Genomic DNA, 12243 nt, shown 5'->3' with positions numbered 1-12243 from the left:
AATCAGCATATAAGAGTGATTTCTGAAGGATAATGTGACACTGAAGTCTGGAGTAATGGTGCTGAAAATTCAGCTTTGATCACAGAAATAAATTACATTTAAAATATATTCACATAGAAAACAGTTATTTTAAATTGTAATAATAATTCACTTTTTTTTAGTTTTTACTGTATTTTAAATCAAATCAATGCAGCCTTTGTGAGTAAAGAGTCTTCCTAAAAACATTTAGAAATCTTGCAGACCAATATAAACAAAATGAGCTCAATGAACAAAGAAAACAAGGAATAATGCAATCATATGATTTCATGATGATGAATACTGCTAGTGACTTGTCTGTGTTATTAATTTCTTTACCACCAGATACAATCATCAATAATCACTGACAATGGTTTCTAATACCATGTAACATGTATTTTTATTGTGGACAAACTGCCTTTCAATTTATAACATTTTATGTAATAATAGACCTAAATGTGCATCACCTTTGGAGCAGGTGTGATGTTATATATGAAATGTTTGAATAGTTTTATACATCTACGATATTACCTAAACATTTTAGAATAAAGACATCAAAATGATGAAAAAGGAAATCAAATATGAGCTCTGGGTGAAGGAGTCCATATGCATCCATTAAGAAAAGAAAATACCATTTTAGTTTTGAATTTAAATTCATAGGAAGGCACATTTTATGATGTACTACTACTACTGATGCTACAACACAGATCATAAACTTAGGTCGAAATGGCAAATATAAATTCTGTGAAATGTGTCCAAAGCTGGCATTGTGCATGTCTTGTGAGGGGGGAAATATTCATTCGTTCATTAAATTCTGTGTACACAGAATAGGACAAATGCTTATTTGATAGGGGCCTAACTGTTTTATTTAGGTTTGTAACTATTACACTGTATCTTATGATTTTAAATCTGTATTTAACCCCAGAACGATCTGATTCTGTGGTGGCTGTGTTTAAAAATAAAATAATTATAATCTTAATTCAAGCGATGAAGGATCCTGAAAGTTTGACAGTAATCACTGTAAGGCTAATCCTGCCTGCTTTAAATGTTTCACAATGATTAACAGTTTAAAAAACAGATTTAGAAAAGTAATCAAATGTAATCAGGTAAATTACTTTAATAAAGTATTTGAAATAGTTAACGTTACACTACTTAGTGTATTTTAAATAGGCTACATTTCCAAAGTAACCTTCCCAACACTATACTATGCGTCTTATTAGAATAGAATATGCGAATAGTAAAATGTATAGCACATTTACTATAATTATATAAATAGTAGGTTACAGTAAATATAGTGTGTCCTCAAATATAGCTCACTCTCAAAACAGATTATTAGAGCCTGTGGAAGCTGATCGCTGAATGACGTCACACCACATGCGATGGCGATTGGCTGCTGCGAAGCACGTCGCTCCGTCCACCGGCCTGCGTCACCACGCTCTGTTATTTACCTTCTTTCTTAGTGGAGAGGAGTGGTGCACAGAAGAACGGCAGCGAGCAGAAAAATGGCCCAGAGGTGGCTGCTGAATTTAATAGGGGCTTTGGTTACTTGATGTTTTGTTTTTAAACACGGTTAATGTGCCGCTGTCTGCACTCAGTAAGTGTATTCTACTCGCTCAGGGAGTCCGTCTCTAGTACGTAAACAAACATGACCGCCACCGTCTCCAGACAGAGACACGCTGCAGTCGCTGCAGACTCCTCTGGATCTTCCTTTTCACTTACTGCAAGCCTCCTGAGACTCTCGAAACACATCAAATATGAAAATCTTGCTGCCGGACTCAGTGGGGGTGTTATTTCCACAATGGTGTTGCACCCCCTGGATCTGATCAAAATCAGGTTCGCAGGTGAGTACATGTTTACTTTGTATAATACTGCAGAGAGTGTCTCAAAACCTGTAGAGCTGCCTACCTGGACCGCATGCAGTAAGGCCAAAAATACTGTCCGGTCAGGCTTTTTAAATTATTTTACAAAATATCACAATAACCCATTGCACATTAGCACTGATAAAAAACAGCACACAGGAAATAAAAATAAATAAATCAATTAAATAAAAAAGATATAATATATTTTCTGGTCATTATTAAGTTTCAGGAAGAAAAGTAGTATTTTGAAAATGCACAGAACAAGAGACTTGCCTTGTAAAGTTTTCACTGGATAATGAAAGTCTTCTATTATTAATCAAATAATGTCTGGCAAATTAATTATCAAAATGTTAACCTAGTCATGCATGTCATTAACAGAGAAAAATAAATGGTTTGTTGACACTGTTTCACAATCTGAAAAAGTGTGTCATGCTCTCTAGGTTTTGAGACACAGCCCAGAGCACTAGAAAAACACACAACGCAGATTGCCTGCTAGTTGTACCTTTGCACCGGCCCTTTTTTAGGATATTTTTAGATTGTTTTGAAGCAGAAGTGGGAGTGTGTTGTTTCCCCCAATCTCTCGTTCTCTTTCCAGTAAGTGATGGTCTGAAAATGCGACCCCAGTACGACGGCGTGGTGCACTGCATGAAGACCATCTGGAAGCTGGAAGGGATTAGAGGACTCTATCAGGGTGTGACCCCCAACATCTGGGGGGCCGGGGCATCGTGGGGCCTGTACTTCCTCTTGTAAGTTGTGTGGAAAAGGGAAGCACAGAATGGAATTTCCTGTTTGAATGCAGTTCTAAACACAAATTTAAACACAGCTTAAGTATATGCTACGATTCAAAGTTTGGGTAAGTACAATAAAAAAAAAAAAAAAAAAAAAAAAAAAAAAAGATGCATTAATTTGGTCAAAAGTGACAGTAAATTATTTTATATTTTTAATAAGCTTCCTAGAACTTTATGTTCATCAAAGAATCCTGGTGAAGCTGATGAATCATTTTACGGAGTCATTCCAAACATTTTTTCAGTCAGTCGTATGTGTCCTTGAATTTTTAATTAAAAATGAATCAAACTTTTCAATATATTCAAATAAAAAACATTGTGATTATATGTCACACTATTACTGTTTTTACTGTATATTTGATCAAAAAAATGCAGACTTGGTGAGCAGAAAAGGGTCTTACCCTCAACATTTGAATAGTAGTGTAAATAGCATTGATCCTGACTATTTCTACTCGATAAACTAAAATAACACAAAATAAATAAATAATAACAATGATGATTATAATAATAATATAGAGCACTTTCCTGAAAAGGCATGGAACCTTTAATGTTCACAGGCCAAAAAAAGAAGCTGCCAACAGTGAGATGAGTTATGAAGTTACTCCACAAAGCTATCTGACCTAATTTCAGATCAGGATCACTGGTGAACAAAGTGTGCATGTGCAACCTTATACGGGTAGCAGAAATGAAACATAAGCAGCAGATCCCTGTTGATTTGGGCCCTGTCCTTCAAAAGCAGTTGATAAGCAGGCTATAATGGCCAGAGGAACTTAACTCCTAATATTTTGTTTATAGACTTTTAGGAAAATAAAATAGGAAGCGAGAGAGAAATCGGATGACGATAACAACCATAACAAATAAAGATTAAGCTCAGCAATTTTATATCCAGCAGGGGTTTAAATACAGCAGCGCTGACCCAAAAATAAAAGCTCTGCTGATTTACTCAGGTTTGTAATGACATGAGAGTGAGTAAATGAATCATTCAATAACAGTTCCATAAAGGATGTTCAGTTTACAGCACTGTACACCAGACATGCAAAAGGCTCTGGGGAACATAATATGGTCCTTTCTCATCTTCCCGCAGTTATAATGCTATTAAAGCGTACACACGGGAGGGACGGCAAACAGAGCTGAGTGCTGGAGAACACCTGGTGTCTGCAGCGGAGGCAGGTCAGTACGAGAAAGAGCCACCTGTGAGCTTGACAAACTAAACACGGCTAAATCTGTAGCTCAGCTGTGAGACTGGAGCAACTGGGAGGGCAGAGGCCTCGGAGACTCCGGGTTCTTCAGCTGGCTCATTCCTGTTATGCCTGAACTGTAGGCTACGCCGTCCATGACCGGTTTGGGCTTGTTTTAATTTTAATACAATAGAACAGACTGCATAACAGAAACAAAATGATAAGAAATAGCTGAAGTTTCTGATTCTGCTTTGTTCGGTCAATCAAGTTCATTTTGAAATAGTTTTAACCACTTTTTAAAGTTTGGGTTGTGTGATAGAATTTTCATATTTATTTATAACAGGATGGAATATTTTAGAATGACAGAAACCAGATGATGCCATAATCATAATGCTTGAGCTGTGGTTTTCCTTCCTAAAATGATGTCACTTCCTGGAGGATGTCGTTAAGGTCATTTTAAAGGACATTTTACAAAATACTACCAGAATGGAAAGTGAAATTGAGGACACATAACATTGATGTTCAAATTAACACAACATGATTTCTTTAAAACATTTAGACTCATGGAAAAGTATTAAGGAAGCACCAGGAATATTTCTTAATAAAGTGACCCTTCACTAAGCCCCGCCTTGAAAGCCTTCATGACCAATCCTTGCTCAGCAGCTGTTGCTGTCTACCATTTTCTTAGTTGAGATTTTGCTCTTTTATAACGTATACCACTGTCCATCAGTCTTTGTCTTTTAAAAAGAAATTAAATAATGAATACTTTTATTCAGGAGGACACATTAAATTGAACAAAAGTGACAATTAAACATTTATTAATGTTACTAAATATTTAATATAAGTGCCATTCTTTTGAATTTTCTATTCCTTAAAGAAACAAATGTATTACGGTTTCTACAAAAATATGAAGCACCGCAACTGTTTCCAATATTGATAATAATCAGAAATGTTTCTTGAGCAGCAAATGAGCATATCATACTGATTTCTGAAGGGTCATGTGACACTGAAGACTGGAGGAATGAAGCTGAAAATTCAGCTTTGATCACAGGAATAAATTACATCTTAAAATATATTAAAATAGAAAGCAGTTCTTTTTAAAACTATGGATAGTTTTAAATTGAATATTACTGAAATTGTCCCAGAATATGGTGAAACGTCGTTGCTAGGTCACTAACTTACTATTAATTGAATTGCATATTGATTCAGGTAACAGTACAGGCAGCAGTATAACAGTAGCGCAGCATGTGTTCCTCTTTCGGTTCACTTACACTAATGTTCTCAGCTTCTCTGTTTGAGCTGACTGTGTGAAGCGTTGGACTTGATTCTGATTAGCAGTCTCTGCAGATTTTAATCACGTTACTGCGTTCATTTCTTTAAAGAAATATGGCGGGTAAAAAGATTTGCAATGTCACAATTCATTCCAGCCCATGCAAGAATAATATCCAATCAGTTTTTACCTCTTAATAAGCACGTTTTTCTGAAAATAATGCTGTGTCTGACAAGTCTTCAAATCATTATGGGACGTTCTGTAAAGTGTGCCAGAGTAGCAGTTATTTAGGGGTTTAGTGAAGGGTCAGTTGCCAGTTCTTTATTTAAAACAAACCTCTATGTTGACTTAATTGTATGGTCTTGGAAAATAAAACAGTAACTGCGACTTTATATCTTGTAATTACAGGTTTATATCTCATAATAATGTGACTTGATTTCTTATTTTAAAATTTTCTCTCACAATTACCAGTTTTAGTTTTTTCACAAAGGTAGAAATTTGCATATGTTTGCAATATTACAACAAAGAAAAGTAAAACTAACTAATGCGATTTTTATCCAAAAACGTGAGTTTAATATTTGATCCTGTGTATTAATATACATATGAAGAGGATATGAAAATGCATTGCATGACAGGAATGAGCAGCTTCAAAACTGTTTTATGTGCAGCTGTTTTGTAACTGAAAAAAAAAATAGAGAAGAAACAAGATTATGGTATTGGCTTAGGAAGTGAAAAAGCTGTTATTGAGGAACTAGTAGTCTACTTACCAACAAAATCAGTGCAATACAATGCTCTCACTAACTAATAAGAAATGCACACACTTCAGCTTTACCAGTATGACCAAAAACATTCTTTATCAACCCCAACCTGCATTTTTAGACTCATAAAGATAAATCAGCAATGATTTTTATTCCTATTGGTCTCTTTTACGTGTAAAAACAACCTGTAAGATCTCAGACAGAGCACTAACGTGGAGTGACTAGTTAAGTGTTGGTGTGAAGGTCCCCTGTTCCATGTTTCCAGGCATTCTGACGCTTTGCCTCACCAACCCAGTCTGGGTGACAAAGACCCGGCTGGTGCTGCAGTACAATGCAGACCCTTCACGGAAGCAGTACAAGGGAATGATGGACGCCCTCGTGAAAATATACCGTCACGAGGGTATCCCAGGACTATACAGGGTACATCTACAGATTTTAAATTAACCTGAGATCCTGTTACAGGTGTAATAGAGCTTTCATGTGTGCTAATCTCAGCATTAAAGTCAACATGAAACTAAACTTTTTTTCTTAATTACTTTCTCAAACACACATTTTGTGCACAATTCCCCTGTGTGAAAAAGCAGCACACATCAGCATACTAAATGAAGATGTATTTGGTTAAATTTATGTTAAATGCATATGTAGTTTTTATAACCCACTTAAGTAGGACTTTATGTGTAATTACATTATTCATACTTATGTTGTCTTTGAAATATGGTTAAACTTACTGCTGAATGTACTGATAAGCATTTACCATAAACTAGATTATAATTTAGTGTAATTGCTATTGAGACTTATCTGCCATTTATTTAAATATATTTGTAATTACACCTTTATAAATGCTGATGATGTAATTTAAAATATATTAACTTTAAATGTAAAATCTCATAACACAGCAGCAGTTAAAATAATTAAGTACTTTACATGTGCTTTAGTGTGTTAGTCAACACATCAAAATAAGTGTACTTCTTTAAAACATGACAAAATATTATTGATTAAACTAAAATGTACATTAAAATGCACTTTAAAATAAAACATTCAGTTTGACATTATTACAAAGTGCACTTTTTTATATGTGTACTTAAGTGTGTTAAGAAACAGCAATTGAAAGCATTTCTCTTTACTTGCACTTAAGTTACCTTTCATTAATATTATATTACCTGGAAGTTAAGTTTTTTTAAATGTACTTTTAGGATTTGATATACTGCACATTCAGCAAAATTAAGCACGCTTCTGTTTAACTTTTGCATGTTATTGCATGTTATTTTAAATGTACTTTTAGGATTTGATATACATATATATATATATATATATATATATATATATATATATATATATATATATTATTTTTTTTTTTTTTTTTTTTAGTAAACTTTGAGTTTAATAACTTGTTTACTCTGATATACAGTACATCAAATTTTGGACATAAAATAAGTTTCATGTTGGCTTTAAATAGTGTGCTGATCCAGCTTTTTACTCTGTAACATTGTAGTTCTCTGTAGGGCCACAAGAGGGTGTGATTGTAGTATATTTGGAAAACCTGTGGATCCTTAAATACAGCATAGGCTAAATTCATTGTGAGACACACCAGATTGTCCTGAAATGATTACATATTGAAGCAGACGTCATCCTAGTTTAATTCTAGTCTAGTCTAGTTTAGTTAAACGCAGTTATGTTGCTCTTAGACTGTGAGGTAGCTGTGTGATTGTGGTTTTGTATGTTTGTGAGCCTCATTTCGCTGTTCTGCCACTGCAGGGTTTCGTTCCTGGGCTGGTGGGGACTTCCCATGCTGCATTGCAGTTCATGACCTACGAGGGACTAAAAAGAGAGCGGAACAAATATAAGAAGATGCCGACTGAATCCCTGCTGGTGAGGAAATAAAACTAGCTATCCGTTTTTAAGGAACATACAGTATGAGGAGAAACAGCGCTGCATGATTTTCATATCTCAAAACTCTGATAAAATACAAATAATGAAGTTGTTCTACACCTAGGGTAGATTTTGTAGCTTATTTTGAAAAAATTGACTGAAATTTTACCATACAGTGTCATTTACGCCCACTGTTTTTGACCAATAAATTGAAATTTCCCAGTCCTATATGATAATTTCTATAATTTTATAAAGATTGCTAAAGCAATTCCAACTTGATTAAATATTTCCGATATGAACCAAATTAGAAACATTCATATCCACAAAAGACATTTCCATGACTTTTTCAGATTTTAATTAATTTTAGTGACCTTTACGGATCCGGAAATCCTTGTAGAGTAATATTAGCTAATAAAATCCCAAACTCTTAAACTCAGCCACTGTCTTGAACTGTAAACTCATCCAAATTTATTTTCAACACTTTATGAGGTACCATAAAGGCCCCACATCCAAAGAATGGCCCGCCTGATTATGTGGCATTTGGCTGTATATTGAAACCTTTAGAAAGAGCGGTTTATGAGTACTGGAGGCAGTGATGATCTTGTTTCATGGATGTGAGTCAGTCTCTCCGTCCCGTCTGTCTCTGCTTCAGTCTCCATTGGAATACATCGCCATGGCAGCCATTTCCAAAATATTTGCTGTAGCAGTGACCTACCCGTACCAGGTGGTGCGCGCTCGCCTGCAGGACCAGCACAACAACTACAACGGCATCGTGGACGTCATGCGGAGGACGTGGAGGTATGAGTCACATGACACACTGTGTCAAACGCTCATTTAGAGATCACCTTTAACAATCCAGTTCACCCCATAGAATGGCCCTGCCAGGAATACTGTGACTCATCTGACTGTATGTTTGTGTTTGGTTCTGTCTAGCAACGAGGGGATGGAGGGCTTTTACAAAGGCATGGTCCCGAACCTGGTGCGAGTCATTCCAGCGTGCTGCATCACCTTTTTGGTGTTCGAAAATGTGTCACGCTTACTTTTGGGAGAGTATCACTAAAGCTTCAGGTACACACACACCAAACGCAACGATGGACCAACCCAACTCAAAATATACCAGGATGTGTATGTGTGTGTGTGTGTGTGTGTCAGAGACGAACAGGAATACCAAACATTTCCTGTTTAGCTCTGAACTGGACGTGTAGACAAAACTAGCATTTAGTGTGTGCACTGAATGAAAAGAAGAAAATACAGGTACACATAGAGAGAGAAAGAGTGAGAGATTGTTGTATTGTTGAGTTTATTGAGAGAGTATCCATGTTGTCTTGAATATTCAACCACAAAAAAAAAAAAAAGTCATTTCAAGATTTTAATTGATTTCAAGTGGTCGATGACAAGAGCGGCTTGTGGAAAAGTGGACTCAAGCCATCCTGTGACAATGCAACCAAACACAGTCCTCGAGATGTTTGTCTTTTTTTACGATGTTTTCACCAAACAGCTGCTATATTTGCTGAGCAATATGAGAGAATGAACCCACTCAGCAGATCTCGGCTGGCTGAGGCGCCCAGGGCGAGCCGCACTGCTCATGCTCAGGAAATGATGTCATGCTGCAGGATAATAGCACACAGGCCTGGAGAAACCGATACTTTACTGGAGGACAGGAGCAGATTTTAACCAGATGTGTGTAGAGGATATCTACTGGAAGAGAGGAACGCTTTAACTGCGATGAAAGGAAATATCAACTGAGAGGCTGTTATGTTTGGTTTGTATATATGAGTGTGCTATTGTCAAGAAGAGCTGGTGTATGTATAAGCCATTTTTACACATCTAATAAATGAATAAATGTAACAGACAAAGGAGCCTGAGTTATTGTACAAACTATAGTTTTTAGTTAGAACAGAAGCCTAGCTAAACTAACCTGTGTAGGCTTTTCACATTTTAAAATATCTTAATTTCACTTAATTAGATACAATTAATCAAATCAAGTGCAGTTAATAATTGTATTGAGTGTGTATTGTAGCCTCCTCCTAATCTTAAAAGTACTATTTATCTGCATGTGCAGATAATATTAATTAAATAAAAAGCCACTTAAGTGTACTTAAGTAAAGACATTTAACACACTTAAGTAGATTTTTAAAAAGTGCATTTTGTTATAATGTCAAATTATAAGTTTAACTTCAAATTACATTTAAAATCATTGTTTAAATAATCTTTTGTGGTGCTTTAAAGAAGTATGTGTTGACTAACACTAAAGCACGGGTAAAGTACTTCGTTATAAGTTTAACTGTAGTGTTATTTGATCTTGCTTTTATAGTGAATATATATTTTAAATGTATTTAATTACATCATTAATATTCATGTGTAAGTACAAATATATTTAAGATCATGACACAAGTTTTAATAGAAATGACATTAAAGTATGTTTTAGTTTATTTTAAATGTTTGTTAATACATTCAGCAGTAACACTTTAACCATATTTCAAAGACAAAATATTTATGAAATTACATATAAAGACGTACTTTATTCCTACTTGCAATGTGTGGGTTCAAATCACTCTAAAGTTCAGCTAATTGCATTTAATAATGTAAATTATAATCAATTTTTATTTAGTTATAAATAACATGCAGTTAAGAGTTAAAACATATTCAGTTCACACTTAAGTATATTCTTTTAAAGTATATTATTTTTGTAAAAAGTACTTCTTTTCACAGGGGAATTCTCAGACCTGCACTTTTTGGAGTCATTTTTGCAATGATTTAACAACATTTTCTGTTATTTAATCCAATGATATTCTGACATTTCTAAGTGTGTCTTGTGACTTGCCTGTGTATCTTAACCTGCAGCAGATGTGAAACTACTTCAGTACCACAGAAGACATTCCAAGCCTTATTGATGCTACACGCACTTCCGTCCGCTGCATTTTCCATCTACACTCCATTTTATGATGCTGGTACTTTTGGCATTTTTACCCCAGCTTACAAGCCTTTAGTCTAAATTAAAATAGGCCTTTTTAAAGGGGTCATATGATGTAATTTCAGTTTTTCTATCTCTTTGGAGGTTACAATTTCTTGGTGAATAAAGAAGATCTGTGAAGTTGCAAAGACTAAAGTCTCAAATCCAAAGAGATATTCTTTATAAAAGTTAACACTCGTCCACGCCCCCCTGAAACGACTCGTTCTAACACGCCCCCCACATCTCTACGTCAGTATGTGGGAAGTTTTCATAACGCCGCCCAGATGTTCATGCAAAGAAAGAAGGCGTACCTTTGTTTTTTAAGAAAGCTCTTATGACTGTATTTATTTGCAGTACAGTAAAGAAACTGAGATTTGTTTTCACATTACATTTTTAATGTTTGTGAGGTGAAACATGACCTGACTTTTCTTCAAAACTTTAGGTAATAAAAACAAAATGGATACAAAAATACGCTGTGTTCTAGTCATCCAGGGACAAAAGGAAGAGCCACTAAATAAATATCAGCAAAGCAAGGATCATCTTTGTTGGACTCTTAAAATGGCAGTAGCATAGTACAGCATAATGTCCACAGAACCACAGTACTATCTAATACTTCTATTTCGTAATTGTCTGTACTGAGCAAATTGAATCCATCTTAACTGTCACAAAACTAAGCCAGAGAATAATAATCTTACAAAACATGAGAGCTGCACAGACTCAAAGCAACTCTATTAGCTTTAATTTGTCCCATTTCTATGAGGAAGGTCCTTTCTCTGACAGGGGCACAAAGACTTCTGTTGGTATGGTGACGATGACAGTGATCAGTTATGAAGATGAATGCTTATTTTGGAAGTTCTTCGATGATCACCCGGGATACAGAGTTCCATCCTGTCGATGCGTCTCCACGAGGATAATCAGCACATGTGCCCACCCATATCCCAACATCCACCAGACCGGCCTGGATCCCGTCACAGAGCCCCTCCACTGACACAAACAGAAACACACACCATCAACACCGCTGGATTAGGGTTTGGTTTAAGGTTACTTGCATGTAATTATGCATAATTAATTGTTGTTATAAAAGCAAGTACATGTAACATGTAACAAGGACACCTTAAAATACGTAAAGTGTTACCGTAATATTAATTATAATACATATACACATAGCACAAATTATTGATTTAAAGAAAAAACGTTCTACTTTTTTTCATTTATTCATATATTTATCTACTATCATCTGCCTATCTATCTATCTATCTATCTATCTATCTATCTATCTATCTATCTATCTATCTATCTGTCTGTCTATTATATTTATTATCCGTCTGTCTATTATATTTACTATCTATCTATCTATCGATCTGTCTGATAGATAATCTGTCTGTCTGTCTGTATGTCTATTATATTTACTATCTGTCTGTCTGTCTATTATATTTATCTATCTATCTATCTATCTATCTATCTATCTATCTATCTATCTATCTGTCTGTCTGTCTGTCTGTCTGTCTATTATATTTACTATCTATCTATCTATCTATCTATCTATCTATCTGTCT

At 35.1% G+C, this 12243-nt stretch overlaps 2 protein-coding genes across 3 annotated transcripts in view; one reads left to right on the top strand and one right to left on the bottom strand.

Annotated features, from left to right (window-relative positions):
• Nucleotides 1-1357: 1357 nt before the first annotated feature.
• On the top strand, nucleotides 1358-9590 carry LOC109062088 (mitochondrial folate transporter/carrier-like). 2 transcript variants are annotated; one of them, XM_042775961.1, is made up of 8 exons: nucleotides 1358-1856; nucleotides 2470-2620; nucleotides 3744-3829; nucleotides 6131-6285; nucleotides 7621-7734; nucleotides 8387-8532; nucleotides 8668-8802; nucleotides 9119-9590. In XM_042775961.1, exons 1-7 carry the CDS (start codon nucleotides 1661-1663, stop codon nucleotides 8792-8794), a joined length of 975 nt encoding a protein of 324 aa, XP_042631895.1. In that variant the 5' UTR covers nucleotides 1358-1660; the 3' UTR covers nucleotides 8795-8802; nucleotides 9119-9590. The 2 variants fall into 2 exon arrangements, with proteins under 2 accessions (XP_042631895.1, XP_018934713.1); XM_019079168.2 differs by having other exon boundaries at nucleotides 1370-1856; nucleotides 8668-9590.
• A 1538-nt stretch (nucleotides 9591-11128) lies between these two features.
• Nucleotides 11129-12243, bottom strand: part of LOC109091216 (collagen triple helix repeat-containing protein 1-like) — a 9105-nt gene continuing 7990 nt past the window's right edge. Inside the window, exon 4 of the mRNA XM_042775960.1 lies at nucleotides 11129-11671. Within this exon, the coding sequence (XP_042631894.1) occupies nucleotides 11529-11671 (143 nt within the window). The 3' untranslated portion in view covers nucleotides 11129-11528. The remainder of the gene's footprint in view (nucleotides 11672-12243) is intronic.

The sequence above is a fragment of the Cyprinus carpio genome, chromosome A19 (genome assembly GCF_018340385.1).
Source record: "Cyprinus carpio isolate SPL01 chromosome A19, ASM1834038v1, whole genome shotgun sequence".
Taxonomy (NCBI): Eukaryota; Metazoa; Chordata; class Actinopteri; order Cypriniformes; family Cyprinidae; genus Cyprinus; species Cyprinus carpio.
The sequence above is the reverse complement of the archived record's forward strand: the minus strand, read 5'-3'. Positions and strand labels throughout refer to the sequence as shown.